Here is a 17,730-nt window from a genome sequence, read left to right as displayed (position 1 = left end):
AGAAAGAAATTGGTGTATGGAATTACCCTCATTTGTTTTATTCAGCTACAAAGTTATATGTGCAAAATAAATTGAATCTTTAGGGTTTAAACCAGTCGACTCTTGAGTAGCTCATATACAAGCTTTTATATTCATATGTAGCAAATTATATGTTCCAAATTCAAAGCCATAGAAAAAATGCTAAATCAATTATATACAGAAGTAATTTTTGATGTTTCCTGCTTCTGTCTTGCAGTTAAACATTAAAAACATTGAAACTTTGATGCAGAAGTTAAGTGAAAATGAAACCCAAAATACTGTAAGTAAATCAAAATTTCTGCCTCTTTTTGTTCTGTGCTGTACATTTGAAAATGGCTATGTCATGGGATCATACAATTTCAAGTGACAGTGGCAAATGGGAGTATTTGTGGTTTATCATCACAAAGTGGAATCTTAGTTTTAGACCTGAAATGTTCATCAGTGTGCATTACCATTGCATTGTTGTGTACAGACACGAAACCCATTTTTTTTTGTTATTTTTTTCCCATGAAGAATCTCAGAAGAAAAATACTTGAAAGGGAGAAACATGTTAAAGAACTTTCATTCAGGCTTCAGCTTGAAAAAGTGAGTGACCAGTTCTGTTAGAATGAATGTTTTCTTCCAATTTACTAGTCTTATTTACGAATTTTAAATTTTGTGATTTCTGTTTAACATTAACAACATTATTAACAAGTTACTGCTTGTGAATATACTTGCAGAGCATGTTTTATCTTTTCCAGCTTTTGAGGGCATTCAAATTTCAGTTAGAAACTACAGCAAAATAGAAAGAATATAGATAGCATCATATAGCATATTTCCATAGACCAACAGATTTGTGTTTATTTCTCTTTCTTAGCTCAATGTACAGAAAGAAGACCATCTGTCAAAATCAATAAAAGCAGTACAAGCTCACCTGCTATGTCAGATTCAAAGAAAAGAAGTGGAAAATGATGAATTAAAAGTGAAAATACAGGTCAACATATTTTCATTTGTGTTTCAGTTTATTTGGAATAGTAGCCTTACTGTGGTCAGTTTAACTCGGGTGTGAGAGTTAAATCTTAAAGTATTGCTTGAAATCAAACTCTCTGTGAAAAAAATCTCAAACAGTAAATTAGCATTTATATTTTGCACAGTCTGACTACACAATCTTAATTGCAAAGGATTTTTTTTTTCCTCAACTTGTGCATGCTAGCAGTTCTGCTGAAGACATGTTAAGCACACATAAAAACATTTGCATTGACCTAACTGCTATCTAGGAGGTAGATATCGATCCTGAGGCAGTCTCCATATAGTCCATGAAAAGAGATAGACAAGTCCCCAGGATGACTGTGTTGTCAGATAAGGGTGGTGAATCACTTGTTTCTTTTTATTGACACTGAAAGAATAAATAAATCTCTTAATATTGACTGAAAGAGAAACAGTTCAGTCTAATGCTTAACTTCACTTTAAGGTAGGTGAAATTATTTCTATTTTCTGTTCTAAAAAGAAAGTGGTAAATTTGGACATTTCCATCAGTTAATGACTTTAGAACAAGGCAAGGACAAGGTCGTATGTCAGAGTCTGGAGCTGTATGAGGCCTCAGTTTCAGTATTTGAAACTTGTCAAGAACATAGGCGTGAATCAGAAAATATTGGCTAACAATAACATACTTCTAATATCCAAATTTTTTTTGATAGCATACATTCCCTAGTAATTGTATCATTTGAAGTTAAGGAGTCTATAGCAACTCAATTCCAAAAAAGTCACATCTGTGTCTATAAATGCCTCATGTATTCTTCTAAACAAAACCTGCTTTCTTGTTCTACCTAGTACAGCTACAGAATTCCAAAAACATTTTCATTGGATAAAGTAACTTGATATACAATTGTATTTTCATTCAATCTTCATTTAAAAGTTTTGTTTGTTTGCTCTTGAAGTGCTGAAGTCAGTTGCTAGCTTAAATCCTGTTGATTTGGTTAATATCTGGACAGCAGCTGGCAAAAGCTTAGCGTTACCCTTATGAAATCTCAATTTAAATTTACCTCTGCCACTGAATAATGCCCAGAGCACTTACTCTTAGTGTGATTGTGACCTCCTGCGGTTATAACAGGGGATAACAGTTGTTGATTTATGTTGCGACGGAGGGAAGACACAGTCACTCAATATGAGTGATCAGCAGGCTTCGTTTATTGTCTCTTACAGTCACCTTTTATGCCTTCTTATAATTAGCTCATACATATTACAAAAGTTAAGCTCATTATTGGTTAGTTGCCTAAATACCAAGCCCGCCCCTAATTTCTCTTCTGTAGTTTTCTGTTCCCACCTGCAACATTCTTTTCCCCCAAAAATCTTCCTGTTATTGTGTAACAAGGACAGCCAAAGACAGTGTATTTTGCTTTACTTCAGATAAGCTGAGAGCCATGTGCATTTTTGTCCAGCCAGCTGGACTATGACTATGTGACCCTTTTCAGCTAGCTAGTTATCCACAGATTTATACCAACAGTTAAAGAAGTCCCTATAGAGTCAGATTTTCTGTATTTACTGAAGGTGTTCTCATGCCACCCCAGCCTCACACACACACCCATGCCAAGTAACATTTTTGTTTACGAAATGCCCTATAAACATCTAGATACAAATACTGCTTCCTGCATATTTGGTGGTTTTTGTAATTTCATTTTTTGAAGTAGTACTTTACCTTTTGGTGAGTCCTAGTACCTTAGACTGTCTTTTACTTGGAAAACCATATATGTTTTTCATTGATTGTGGAAACATTGTGGGGTCATTAGCAGGACCTATACTAACAGATATCCTCTCATATGTATAATATGCATATTTTATAGGAACTGGCGAATAGTATCTTGAATAAGGCTGGTACATTAATGTAGTCAGTAGGTTAAATGGCATGCTATTCTGGGTTTAATTATGTTCTATGTGAATAAACTTAAGTGTCAGACCTAGATTCAAGTGAAAGAAACAAATGCATTAATCATTCTTACAATTAGGATGTTTATCAGTGACTTGAGAAATTGATTTACACTGTTAGCCTACTGACATTGCTGTAATTTGGCAGAATAATAAGTTATATGAATGGAACTTGCACTTGTCTCTATTAAATAGTTGTCTACTGGTAGCTTGGTCATACTTTCTATAAGCTGTAGCACCTTAATAATTGCATTTGCGATTCTCCAGTATTGCTTTTATTGTATGTTATCATGTACTGTTTTAATGTCTGGTCTTTTTTTTTCCATTTATATTTAAATAACAAGTGATATGTTGATGAAAAATACAAAACTCATGAAGTTAGAGAGGTCAGCTTCCTGCATTGGGAAAGAGTTGATGTTTAATTATGTTGCAGACTCTAGAAAAGAAAATAGCAGAGTGGAAACTTCGAATTGGTGAATACAAGCACCAGATGTTAGCCTTAAAGGAAGCAAGTGAGCGAAAGAAGACTGCTCTGAAAAAAGCAATCAGGTCCCAGAAACAAAGAGCTCGGCACTTTGAAGCAGCTGTGGAAAATCTAACCTCCAGAATAAGAGAACGTGTGAGTGACTATGCTGTGAGCAATGTTGTGCTGTATGGTTTTAAGGGGAACAATTGGGAGACTTTCAGCTGTGGAAAACGGGAAAAAGTTGGTTCATCATGCTGCATTTGTACCTTTTACTTATTTTGCTGCTTGGTTAAGGAAAAGGTTTAAGTGACATGCAAACTGTTACTACATTCACTGCCTTTATTTTGTCAAAATTTAGTGAATGTCTTAAGCCATGATGTTGTATACCTCAAACTGTAATAAGTAAGGAAAGTCTGATAAACTTTCAGTTACACCTTTCCTGATCTTCCTGTTGGACCTTTACAGATATACACTAACTCAGAAGTACAGTGTACTAAATGAGAATCCATGATTGGGGTTTGAAGTCCGTTTTATTTATCAGTGTATGACATTTCATGTGGATGCTTAGCTTTGTTTCTAAGCTGCTTGCTCTGAACCTTTTCAAAATATAAATACAAAAATTCCTTAATCCAAATTGTTCCATAGATTCTTGCCTTGCATGTCCCTACAGTGTGTAATTTTTCAAAAAGGCCAGGTGGATCAAAACTGTGCTGAAATCTTTATTGCCTTATGTAGGTTTCCTAATAAGAGTATGTTTTCATACTTTCAGATGTCTTGCCATCATTTTGGATGTGTTAGTACTGAAGTTATATTTTTCCAGTTAGTATACCAGGAGATGGTTAATAATGTCTTTTTTCCTCTTTGATCTTTGTGAGAAGGCAGTAAGTGGATCTTTAAGTACACCTAGCAGTACAGAGGGATGGCAGCTAACTCCTGAACTTTTGATGTTTTGTAGTCACACTATTGTTTTCTTTCCCTATTGAAGACCTGGTGAACTTCAAGATAGCATGTGTTTGTTAATTATCCATAGTTCTTTGCATTTCCTACCTAAGTATTATTTTTCATTCTTAAAATGTTTTGGCAGAATTTTATTTTTGTCTTAATTTATGTAATATGTAGTAGAGGTGTATTGGAGACAAATACTTTTGTATGAAAATATTTTCACCTTAAATCTTGAAATATTGTTGTATTCTACAGTTGGTATAAAGTGCCAGTGTTTAACTGTGTCTGTGCCTTGAAGGTAAGTCTGTACATAGACTAATTTTTTAACAAGTGAGTGGTTTTGTTTGTTTTCTTTTGATCCAAGACAAAATTTACATTGCTTTGTACTAGGGAGATCCAATAAAGCCATCTTATATTAAATAGCTCTTGTGTTTACTAAAAGTTGTAGAACTAGATGACATTGTCCAGTGGCAATATTTTTTTACATAATGTGTAATTCCTGTATTCTCTAGGAAGTCAAACTGTCTGAGATACTGTTGGCATCTGATGCCTGGAAAAACCAGCATGATAGAACGGTTGAAGAAAAGACAGCATTAGAAATTCAAATAGAAGAACTTAACAAGTAAGTTAAACTGATAGTTTTTTTGTTTGTATTCACACAGTGTTGATATTTAGTAGTGTAGTAGTTGGTGTTGACAATGTAAACAAGTTTATTCATATTTTAAAATTCTGAGCAGAATTTAGAAGTTGGAAACAAGAACAAATTTAACATTCTTAGCCTTCTCTTTGCTGTGTTTCACAACCTTTTTTAAAAAAGTCGTTCACCCATACAAGTAAGGAGTATATTCTTTCCCCTGCATACTTCCAATTAGCCTGAACTTGATAGTAGCTACTATGCTGCTTCCTCAGAACCACTTATTAACTGATTCAACAATTTGATTCTTAGGCTTCTAAGCCTAAGAAGGTTCTTAGATGGTTCTTAGGCTTCTAGTTTCTGCTTCAGACTAATGATGGTGAAATTATTTCAGTTCTGCTAATGTTTTACCCCACTAGTGGATAGAGAAAGGTTCCTCTCAGATGCACATTTGAACAGTTTATTCTTGTAAGGAAAAGCAACACAGAATTGTCCAACCTTATTCAAACTACACAATGAAATCTTAATGTACATGAAGGATATGCCATATTCTTTGGCAGACAGTGACAAATATCCTTTTACCTTTTCTGTCAGTAGAAACATGGACTGTAATTCAAGGAAGCAAAAGAAACTGTAGGTGCCTTTATTCTAGGTCTAAGGCAGAATGTGTATTTTACAAAGAACTTGATTAATCCTCATATATGTAACAGCTCAAATTAAATTGGCTTGACTTATATTTGTGTTTCAGAAAATCTGACATTTCTGAAAATATTTTCAGTACATGTTAAAATTTTAACAGTGCAGGTACTTGTCAGTCCTATCTGTCTAGCCTGCTGTTTGCCCAGGGTATATGAGGAGGCATCTAGGAAAGTGTAAAAAAAAAAAAAAAAAAAAAAAAAAAAAAAAAACAACAAAAAAAACCAAAAAATGGAAACATCTATAATATTTCCCTCAAGTACTCATCCTGCTTCCAATAGTTTTTTTGCTGGTTTTACTTTAGCTGAAAATAATAGCCTTTGCTTGAAATCTACCATTCCAACAGACTTGTTCTACTAGGCAGTGTATGGCTAAAGAGCAAAACAAATTTCATTGTTTATTAACATGAAAAGCAAATAGTGAGGCATAGCACAACTTGTTGCTTTTGATAACAGAAAGTACCATTTCTAAACTAGCTATGGAATGTTCTTAGTAGGACGTTATCTGACAGACCCTATAAATTCAATGCAATTCAATTTTGTACAGTAAGTTGTCTTGGAAACATGCTTGGACATTCTAGGTAATGAATTTATAATTGAGCAAGGACCACTTACTTCCTTGGTGGACCGCTCTTTTGGATAGTTTCTTATTTCTATAGATACTGCTTTCTTGGGATGCTTAAATGCATTCTCTGTTTTGTTTGTGTTTTTTTTGCTTAAAATGAGAACAATGAAGGAGTATGTGTTAAGGTACAATTTAATTTGCATAAAGAGTTTTGCAAGCATTATATATTGCACAGAGTTCTTGCCTACCTAACAAGGCAGATCACAAACCTTTTGGAAGAACTGAAAAGAAAGGAGGAATGGAGAAGAAACTCAGATAAGGAAATTCTTGGAAAGCTGAATTCTGTTAACACTGAAAACGAAAATATTTACCTTGAAAATGAAAAATTAAAGGTAAGATCATTATAAAACATTGTTGAATGACTCTGCATTTCAGATACATTAATGGAGTAACCACATTAATTCCCTTGGGGCCTTCTGTCTAGAGATCCCAAACCTGTAGAATAAATTTTGCTGTCCATGTTTTGCAGTAAGTGAAAATGAGACATTTAAATTTTATCAGTGGAAATCCATAGCAAAGCTAGGAACAGGGTTGTCTAATCATCTATCTGCTTAACCATTTATTTTACTGACAGTAGCTACAAAGCTGCTTAACTAGAAATTGTTTATGTTTGTAAAACTTTTTGAAATCAAAGGACTGGGTTTAGCTCAACTATTAATTTCAATTTTTAAAGGCTTTACAGGTTTTGGATTGTATTTATCCTCCAAAGTAAATGTTCTCATGAGCTGACAAATGAACTGTGGGCTATAATTTTTGATTGACAGGATAGACAATTGTGTCACTCTTCCTAATGCCTGCAGGTCACTTTGTAGTAATATCACATGGTAGATTGTGTTATTTTAATAACACTCTTAAATTTTTTTTTTCCCATGGTTTAATCAAGGCTTCCCTTGCTACACTGGAAAAGAGTACTGTTGAAAGTGAGCTGCTAAATCTGCAAGAAAAGGCAAAGCTGCAGGAAAACCTTGTTGAACTGTACAAAAATCAGGTGACCAGTATATTTGAAATGTTTAAGTATGGTTTATAAATTTGTAAGCAGTTTTGAGGAAATGATATTTTATTTGTAATAAAACAGATTTGTCATGGTGATTGTAATACTGTTGTAACATCGGGGATGATGGAAGAGAGTGCCATTATAGACCATATCAAAGAATAGTCTCCTCATTATTACTAGGATGCATAATCCTTATTAAATTGTGTGAAGCCCAGCTGAAGCTCATTGAAGCCAACAGAGTTAATTACATACTTGCTTAGAAAAGACTTGCTTCCTAAAAAGCAAGTTAGTAATCTAATAAATTGTATTTAAAAAAAAAATTGAGTCTAATGTCTTTAGTAGACATATCCAATGATATTTTTACCTCTCCTTGGACATCTTTATTTCCACGTTCCTAAGGATAATAAACCAGCATTCAAGTACTGCTGTAAGAGGTTTTTTATTTACATATGTAGTTCCATATTGAAAATACCAGCAAAACATATAAATCAGACTTAAAATGAGCTTTTTTTATCAATTGCTTTTTTGTATTTGGCTTTATTCACGAGAAGAAATTTTAGAACATTGATTCCAAGTTGTATGTTTCTGCTATAGTATAGACACCACTTCACTGACATTCTTCACTTAAGTCTTTTTAAAATCATTGACAAGAGAAAAGACACAATACAAAATCTAGCTATAACCAGTGTGCCTTGTCCGTGGAATGCATCACCACAATTAAAGTTGCTGCCAGCTTTAAGATGGAAGATGAGATTCCAGCAAACCGCCAGCCTTAAGCAGTGAGTGGGATGAAATTCCCTGCCTGGGTAGCTGTGGTGACTCCAGATGGGAGCTGCCCATGACACTTGTTACCTGGGGACAGAAGGATGAGTCAAGTTGGCTGCTGCTTTAGCACGACTCATTCTCCCTTGTTGAAAACACAATGTGGATATCAAGAGTGCTCTTTTCCTGGCTACCTTTTTATATTTGCTGTGATGAGTAGGATAATGAAAGTAAATAACTTAATCTAATGACAAATATTGAGATTCTATCTAGAAATCAAAGGTTTTCCTTTATGCTTCTTACTAATGATTCTATTGTCTCTATATTTAAAAGAAACACCTTGCAAGTGTATGTGAAAAATATATGTTGTCCTAGGTACAGAAATTACAAACAGCAGTAGAAGAATTGAAATCCAGATATGCAACAGTCTTAAATGAAAACAAAAGAATAACAGAAAACAAATGCTTAAAAGCAGATAAGGTAAGTCTTGCAGTGATATAGCATGTTTCCAGACAGTTCTGTAGGACATTGATCTTTCCTACATTATTGTGACCCACTTATTAGAAGTCACAAGACACTGGCTCTTTTTTTCTTTTTCAAATGTACAAAACTTTTATAAATTCACTGAAAGTTTTACTAACTCTTACTTGTGAGCTGGTGGCTCTTTTGATCAATTGCAAACAGGTGAGAAATCATTTCTAGAGTAATGATTAAGGAGTGGGGCTATTTTAGAATTTGAGAATTCTTTTATTTTTAAAAATGTGGTTTTATTCTTGTTGATTTTAAAACTAGATCTTTCAACAAAACACCTGTGAAAGTTGTGTATTGAAGCAAACCTATTGTAAGACTTCTTTGTTTTAACTGCCAGGTAAAACAGAAACCATGCAGGGATGAGTTTTTTTATGTTTTTCAGCAGATGGAGCCGAATACTAGGACACAGTTAGCACATTCTTAAGCATCAGAAAACAATGCAAAACTGGTAGGAAAACAAATTTCCTCAGTTCCATAGCTCATCAAAATACATATTCTTTTAAGCAATTAAGCTGAGGCAGGGACAGGTTTTGTGTTGTCTGCAATGTTCTGTTTTGGAGAACAGAATTAGTCCTCAGAGAAGCACCTTTAGGTGTTTTATTTCATACTAACTTTATTTTTCCATGATTGAGTTGTAATAAGGAAAATTCTGAACCAATAAGTAATATTTGCACATAGCTTCAGATGGCATTAGGTGTTGTCCTCTTTCCAAATACTGCAATAGCTGTATGGTCAGAATTTTTTCTGTAGGCTGCTTAGTGTGTCTGTATGCCAGTTCCCAAATCATACTGTATAAAAATAAAATACATTTGGATATTGCATGATGAACTGCTAACACTTGCATAATTTTGTAAATGTTCATTATGAGTGTTACTGAGTCTTTAATGAAATGTAGTCAGAGATGGAAATTTCTCCAGTGGTGAACTTGTAACTTTGTCAGTATTTCATACAATAGGTGATATTATGCAGCTTGTGTAGAATTTCAGATTTATTACACACATGGAAAGCCATTAGGTATTACAACAGTTGATTTATGGTTTTACACTTACGTTTTTCTCCTGTGATGAGACTGTGCAGGTGAGGGACAAAACAGAGGCTGAGTTTAAGGCGTTAGAACATGTTTGTGACTTGCTGAAAGCAGCTGAGGAAAAGCAGCAAGGATATCAGGAAAAGCTTATTATGTCCTGGGAAAGGATCCATACAAAGAAATGCAAAACCCTTAGGGAGCTGCAGGTTCAGATGCTTAGAACATGCTGATTTTTAAAGATAAATAAGAAAGTTATGTGGAAGAAAGTGGAACATTTTTTTCCTATTAGCGTGTGTGACAGTTGTGCAGTTTCCTTTATTTGCTTCATAAATCAAAAAAGTCTTCTGTAGAAATAGCATAGTGCAAATAAAACTATTGCCAACTGTATTTACATTAATTCAGTATGTGACAAGACTAGTTACTTTAAGATCCTGTATCTTTTAAGTAAGTGCATTCTTGATCCTTTTGAATACTGATGTCCTGAGATGTGTTGCAGAATTCTTCCCTGGAAATAAATGTGCAAGTATAATTATTGTTTGTATTGAGTGGAATAATTTAATTTCACATTAGTTTTGTTTTTAATGACTAATTTATAAACCAGACAATATTTTCTCTGATAAATAGTCATAAATTGTATTGATGATGATGTATAACTTTTAATGATTTCATTTTGTTCATTGATAAAGTATTTTTAAAATGCTTTAATAGGATCATTTCTATTTTTAGCAATATTTTGGTACTACTGCTTGTACTTAAGCCTGGATATGAATATTCCTCAGCTTTTTATTTTCCTTGTGACATCAATTTCAATGGCAGGGCTAAGTTTTAAAGGGTTTTGTTGTTCTCTTTTCTCTCTCCTTTTAATGTGCTTTTGAGTTAAAGAGAATACTCTGCTAGCACAAAAGACAAAGGCATTTGAATCAGTAGGGTAGGAAAGGGGCTTAATCTTCCTGTCAGTAGGAAAACCAGCTGAAATACAGTGAGTCTCTGTGTCCTTATAGACTTTATATGCTTATTAAAAAAAAGTAGTTTTTGATTTTTTTAGATTTCTTGTCAAGATGATCATCAAATTTTGTTCTTATTTGCATAATTTTAAATACTCCTTCCAGGAATGCTCATAAGTTCATAAATCCATCTTTCCTTAATAAGTACTTAAGCAACAAGTAATTTTGAGGTGCATATATGTAATGATATATGTAACTTAATCTAACTACATGTTTTCCTGAATAAATGCAAAAAAATCCTTGTAAGTACAGTGAAGCAATTGGGAATATAATCACCAGTCTGGTGGAACAGTAGTTAAATTTCAGTGTTAAATCTTGGTGACATTCTTTAGAGATTCTGACCTTTGGTCCTATGACCAGAATTCAGGAAAATTTCTTTGAAGTAACTGGACCATGTGCAGAAACCTGGGTTCAGGTGGACCAGGGCATCAGTTCACTACCCCTCTGCTAGAGGTTTCTGCAACTACCAGCCTGCTTGCTGAGCAGCCTGTAATTCACATTAAAAAAATCAGCCAGTTTAGTTCAAATTACTGGATGGAACTGCTTGAGGTAGCCCAGTGAAGGATGGCATTGCCTCTTAAATAATGGCACCAGCAGGCCGCTGATGTGGTGATTTATTACTAATTTGCTGTAGATGGATGATAGCAAGATAACAGTAATCTCATCACTACTGTTAACAGATTTAAAAGAAAAGATGTAAAAGTTTGTGAGTCTGGATGCTGGGTAGGGGAAGACAGTTTGGCTTCTTGCTTTTGTTAGCTGCTGCTACTGATGTAGCTCTTCTTATGAACTTGGTTGTCTGTCTTGATACTCACTACTTCATGAAATTCCTTGCCAGTGCTACACCGTCATGTGGTAAAGGTGTGTATATATATATATATGCGGTATTACTTTTGTGCTTCCTGTGACTGTAGTGTGAGGGAACTTATTTTTGCTGGAATCTAAATCAGAGTCAAAGTTCACAAGGAGGTCAACCTGGCCAACCCCTAATACACAGGGCTGCATGAGCAGCGTATGGGTTGCGTTAGGGCTTCACTTTGTTACATAGCAGGTTCTCAGCCTTAAAGTATTTACACAAAGTTTTAGCCTGTTACTTTGGCTGCATTTTATTTCTTTTAAAGAAAATATCATGTATATTTGAGTGTAATACAGCGTTTGCCTGAAATTACAGTTAAATTGTTTGATTAGATTTTAATAGGCAAGCTTACTTTGATCTGTAATATCCTGTATATAGGTCTCTTCAACTAGAAAGGAATTGTCATTTTTACAGGAGGAAGATGATGTAACTTCCTTGTGCAGTCTTTCCTTAGAAGAAGAAAACCGTAACATTCAGAAGAAATATGAAGATCTTAAATGGTAACTAAAAAATCTGACTGTAATTAATTCCTACACTGTTCTGCTATAGTGAATTATGTGTTAATCTGTTTTGCATAAAGGCAATTAGAAGAGATGGAATTTCAAAATGAAGAACTTGCTTGTCAGCTTAAAAAGGAAGATGAGAGTCTTCAGAGCAGTAAATTACAGCTTGAAGAGAAAATTGCAGAATATAATGGATTAACCAGGCAACTGGAATCTGCTTTGGAAGAAGGGAGGAAAATGGTACCGATGATCTAATACATTTCCTAATATTGTTTTCCTTTTTCTGTTTTAAAATAGCATTAAAAAATACGCTTGAGAAGAAAAGATGGGGTAAGATCTAGATGTAGGGAGCAATACTAAAAAGTTACTGGGAAATTCTGCATGTTTAAATATGGATTGCACAATTAAACTACTTTGTGGAATTCGGATTCTATTGAAATAAATGACGAAGTTCAGTGGGCCAACATTTCACTGTCATTTTTTTGGTGACAATCAAAATGCTTTAACCACCTAATATTAAATCCCACTCACATGGCAAAAAGATTCTGAACAAAAGCTTAATCTTGCCTTTTTCTTGTTTTCTCTGGAATAGGCAGCCCATAAGAACTTTGTTGAAGTCCTTCTCATTTCAGAGGAAGCCTTTGCACACTTTCAATATTAAGCAGAGATTTGTCCTTTGTAGAAAGGATGCAAGCAGTAAATCAAATGGAAGAGGAAATATAATTAAGGCTGCAGTTAATTAATTAGTTTAATCAGATAATATGTATGTAGCGGTAACTTCTGTCTCGGATTAATCATGTTGAGATAAGCTATCTGAATTTTTTTCAATACTATCTGGGGGTATTGATTTGGTTTGAAAAGAATAACAACTTTGTTAACTCATTTGTAAGTTAAGGCAAAACTGTCTCCCTTCCAATAATACTACATGTTTTTTCAAATTGAAACTTCTTTCAAATTTATCCAATTATTTCCCAGGTTTAATTTCTCTGTGTAGGAAATAACTAAGGTATTAAATGATAGAATAGGAAATAGAGCTATTAATGCTAAGGTATAAGAAAATAATTTGGTTTGGGCTTTAAGTGAAAGTAAATATACATAATTTCTCTCTCATTACTATTTAGGTAGCTGAAGAACTGGAAAAAATATCATACAAAGAACAAGCCCTTCAGACAAAAATGCTGGTTCTTGAAACTGAAGTGAGAAAGGGGCAAGAAGAGAGAAAACAACTCCTCTGTGTATTACACCACGTGAGTAAATAATACTGTTGATAACTTCAGGAATTACTTAACACATCACTACTTACAGTAAAAGCTACTTTTACTGGAAAACACTACTAAAACAACATATACACAGTTTTGGAGACAGCAGATTAATTCAACTTGATGATACACTTTGTATATTGACATTTCTAATAGATTTAACAGATGCCCAGTCTAACTAAATCACTAGAATGATATTGAGTTTACATCTTTCATTCAATCCAGTTTTCCCAGCAAGGCAAACACGAAAAAATATGTATGAAGTTGTAATTTCCCTCTCAGATTAATCATCATGTTCAGTAAGCATACCTGGATTTGAAAGGAAGTTCCATATAATAATTGGAATAACAGTTCTATATGTCACTGCGTAACAGTTCCATAGTGTATCTTACCCCCCCTCCCCACCCCCACCCCCCCCGAGCTGATAACAAGAATCTGATATTATGAAAATTTGGTATATAAACTGAAAGCTTTTCACAATGTTGGACATAAATGTAGCTAGTAACAAAAGAGATAATCTAATTTTTTTCCAAAGTATTAAGCCTTTAAATGCCCATGTTTTGATATGTTGGTGCTTACCTATTCAGCAAAGCCACAGTCTAAGAAGGTATTTTGGATGAGTAATCTCAAAAGAAGTCTGTTCTATTGTTTTATCTAATCCAGAAAATTTCAGCATATTTTCTATTAATGTCAGACAAAGCTGAATTCCCTAGACTAGTGGTGGCAAATAATTTGCTTTAATCAAAGTTTTGATATAGTTAGAGATTTGTCCTGTGATAAATGATAATAAGCTGTAGAGCTATTTAAAACAAATACAGAAGACACTAAAAAAAGTTCTACTGTCACTCTCCTAGACTTTCAAAAACAACATGCTGTATTCTGACTTGAAGCATTCAAGGTTAAAATCAAGCCAACCTAAAAGCAAACTCTGATCAAGATATAAATAAGACATCAGAGAACAGTTCTGAATTCAGTATGCTTTAACTAATTTTTGTCTGTGTCCGGTGCAACTTAATGTCTGCATTTACTCAAGACAAAAGTGTTCTTAAAACAAAATCAGACACTGGCTAGTGTTTTATTCTACTTCAAATATTTTTTTCATAGGAATGTGTTACCATGTTAATGTAGAATAGATAAAAAAGAAAATGTTCTTGTCTTCTGTCCCAGAAAGGGACAGATTTGTTTCCAGGTCATGTCACAGGTATGTTTTCAAATGCTTTCTGTTTGAAGCCTACAGTTAAAATACATATGTGAAAGATACATATATATGAGAGAAGAACTGTTCTAAATTGATTAATTGGTTTTTATTCTTATTACATTTACATATAACTGAGAATGCATTATGGAAAATGATAAAATGGTCTTATACCTGTTATAGTGAAACTGGAAGCAAAATAGGACTGTGAAGGTAACTTTATCCAGTTATTCATTCTAACTTTACTATTTTTTTCTGAAGTTGGATTTAAATCTGATGACTGTAATTCTGTATTTTTTAAAATTTAATTTTAGTCAACTAGCATCTGAAATCTGTAATAGACTTAAAAGGAAATACCTGAATATCTGTAGTATTTATACAACAAATGATATATGGTGTGCATCAGGTATGAATCTAATGAGCAAATAATATTGCTATCAATCATCTAATTTATACAAGGCATCAAAAATCATATTGCGTAAGAAATCAGTGACAGATGTTTCCTTGAAAAATCAACATGAGAGTGAGTGTTAAGTTCATAACAGATCTAGGATGCTAGGAGTCTTTCATGCTAAAAATTCAGGTTAGGTTTTACGTTCCCAGGCCTTTTTTTGGATTATGAGTGTATTCAAACATGTTCAGTTTGGTCCTGACAACACAAAGCTTCAAAATTTTGAGGTCTTTAAGGGAAACTTCCTCTAGACCAGGTTGCTCAAAGCCCCATCCAACCTGGCCTTGAATGTTTCCAGGGATGGGGCATCCATAACTTCTCTGGGCAACCTTACCAGGGTCTCAAGACTCTCACAGTAAAGAATTTCTTAATATCTCATCTAAACCTACCCTCTTTCAGTTTAAAGCCATTTCCCCTTGTCCTATCACTACCTGCCCCTGTAAAAAGTCCCTCTCCAGCTTTCCTGCAGGCTGCTGTTGGGTACTGGGAGGCTGCTGTAAGGTCTCCCTGGAGCCACCTTTACTCCAGGCTGAACAAACCCACCTCTCTCAGCCTGTCTTCATAGCAGAGATGCTCCAGCACTCTGATTATCTTTGTGGCCCTCTGGACTTGTTTCAACAGGTCCATGGCCTTTTTATGCTGGGGGCCGCAGAGCTGAGCACAGTACACCAGTTGCCTTAGGTTATTATTTTGATTGATTTGTATTTTATTTCTAAGTAGGATTGCATTTCTCTTTTCCTTAGAACGAAAAGCACCATGAAGTTCATTTGAAAGAGCTGGAGAACAGCCTGCAGAAGTCGGAGAGCAAGAGCCAGAGCATCCGGAACTATGTGCAGTTTTTGAAAGCTTCATACATAACAATGTTTGGTTGAATTCTTTAGTTTTTAATTTAGTTAATAATAGAGAAACAATTATCATAGAGAAATAAATAAGAATTTAGTAACAGAGAAACTTTTCAAGGTTTGTTTCTAAATCTTGTTGGAGGCAAGAGATTTTATAGTATTTTACAGAGCTGAGTACTATTATGTTAGTTCTTCCCAAGGAATACTTCTGTCATGGGCAGGGAAAAGCAGGTCAATCATTACTGTATATCCTGCTGGCTGGTCACATAGGGAAAATTTACCTGGTATTACTGATATAAAGAATTGTATTATTCATGCAACAGAAGTGAAAAGGCAGACTGCATGACAGTAGTGACAGGTGTGTAAGTGTGGGGTATACACACAAAGTTGTATATTGGTCTGTGAATTTATCGTGTGTTAGGTGCTGTCCTGTAAAGTCTTATGTGCATCCTTTCAGTCTGCAGTAAATGCAGATGATCACAGATTACCTTTCAGTTCATGTGGGGGGAGAGAACACACATGGACTGGTTGCATAGTAATTTGTGTGTTCTAATTATTAAAAGTTATATGATATATAAGTCATTATACTTCTGTAAATGTAGAAATTTAATTGCCCAAGATAATGATACCTATCCTATTAATACAGGCAAAAATTTAGAGCACGTTGGGTTTGCTTCCTCTTTTTCCCTGCAGCTTAGCACCAGTATAGCACGCGCTACTGCGCTGCATGAAGGAGTTGCCACAAGGCTGTCCCATCCAGCCTTTTCTCCCTACGTCCCATTATGATCAGGAGTATACTGTAGTAATATTTTACAACCATAAGTAGGAAGGTATTTTAGATACAGGTAAAGTTTAAGCTCTGAAAGTGTTGGTGTGCCCTTTCACAGTGACACAGCTCCAGCAAGGTGGGACAGTATTCCCCTGTGTGTGAGTACAAAGGCTGCTGTCATAAGACTGACTTAAGCCTCAGGTTAAACACATGTAAATAATCAGCTGATACAGGGCTAATAATTGTTTTTTATAGATATATGCTGTGATATGGTTTTGAAAAGTAGTGCATTCAATTAAATATATGTAAATTAGAATGTGTATTTAAAGAATATATATTTTTTGATGGAAAACATGTTAGTTCATGTACAGACAATACTTGTTTGTTAAACACAGTATTTTGTTGTTAGTTATTTATATTGTATAGAATGTTGACGTCTTTTTTTTTACAAATGCTTATCGATCTTAACAAATACTGATAAGTGCTAATGATCTGCTTGTGTGCGCTTTTTTAAAAATAAAACTGTCATTTATTATATATGACATGCTAGTAGCAAATACTTCTGTTAAATTTTGGGGTTTTTTACCTTAAACATACACACACACTTACAACCATATTTTTATTCATTTAGTTCTGCTTGTGCTCCTTATAAAATATCAAAACCTTTTTGAAAATCATCATGTGTGAAGGAAAAATTTCAGAAATAGTGTTACATCCAGTCCATGACTGGTTTTTGAAAGGTCATCATGGAGACTTGTATACTTTTCATTGATAAATGATACAAAGATGTACAGTAACTTGATTTCAACCTGTTTTTTGCTATCCAGGACATTAATTTTTTTTTTCTTCCTGTGCATTTGTAAGAAACAGATCTGGAATTAAAGTTGCTGGCAGCTTCAGGTAGCTTTTTACCTCTAAACGTCTACGAACAGAATAGATTTATGTCAAAGTATATGTGACTTGATTTAACTTGTAAAATTAGAAATTTGTATTTTTTTCAGTTCAACACAGTTTCCATTCTGCTAATCTAGTCTCTTTCCTTTTCATATTCAATCACTGGAACATAGATTTTTCATCTTTGAAATCTTAGAAATACCTTTAAAAGGAAGACAACATTTTCCAAATGATGGTGATATTTTTATGGCTCTCCATCCCTGATTTTCTTTTTTTCATGGTTAGAAATAGGGTTACTACTCACAAAGGTAACTTTTTTCTTTGTTTCTTTTTTAACTGGTGTTAGCTGATCATTTTATTAG

General features: G+C 34.2%; 1 protein-coding gene across 1 annotated transcript; it reads left to right on the top strand.

Annotated features, from left to right (window-relative positions):
• Nucleotides 1–243: 243 nt before the first annotated feature.
• Nucleotides 244–16,991, top strand: ODF2L (outer dense fiber of sperm tails 2 like). Its single transcript, XM_056356563.1, has 11 exons — nucleotides 244–298; nucleotides 532–603; nucleotides 3,353–3,538; nucleotides 4,840–4,949; nucleotides 6,478–6,613; nucleotides 7,165–7,269; nucleotides 8,413–8,517; nucleotides 11,870–11,955; nucleotides 12,036–12,198; nucleotides 13,080–13,205; nucleotides 15,607–16,991. The coding sequence occupies exons 1-11, from the start codon at nucleotides 263–265 to the stop codon at nucleotides 15,733–15,735; spliced, it is 1,254 nt and encodes a 417-aa protein (XP_056212538.1). The 5' UTR covers nucleotides 244–262; the 3' UTR covers nucleotides 15,736–16,991.
• The last annotated feature ends 739 nt before the right edge of the window (nucleotides 16,992–17,730 follow it).

The sequence above is a fragment of the Falco biarmicus genome, chromosome 11 (genome assembly GCF_023638135.1).
Source record: "Falco biarmicus isolate bFalBia1 chromosome 11, bFalBia1.pri, whole genome shotgun sequence".
NCBI classification, from domain to species: domain Eukaryota; kingdom Metazoa; phylum Chordata; class Aves; order Falconiformes; family Falconidae; genus Falco; species Falco biarmicus.
The sequence above is the reverse complement of the archived record's forward strand: the minus strand, read 5'-3'. Positions and strand labels throughout refer to the sequence as shown.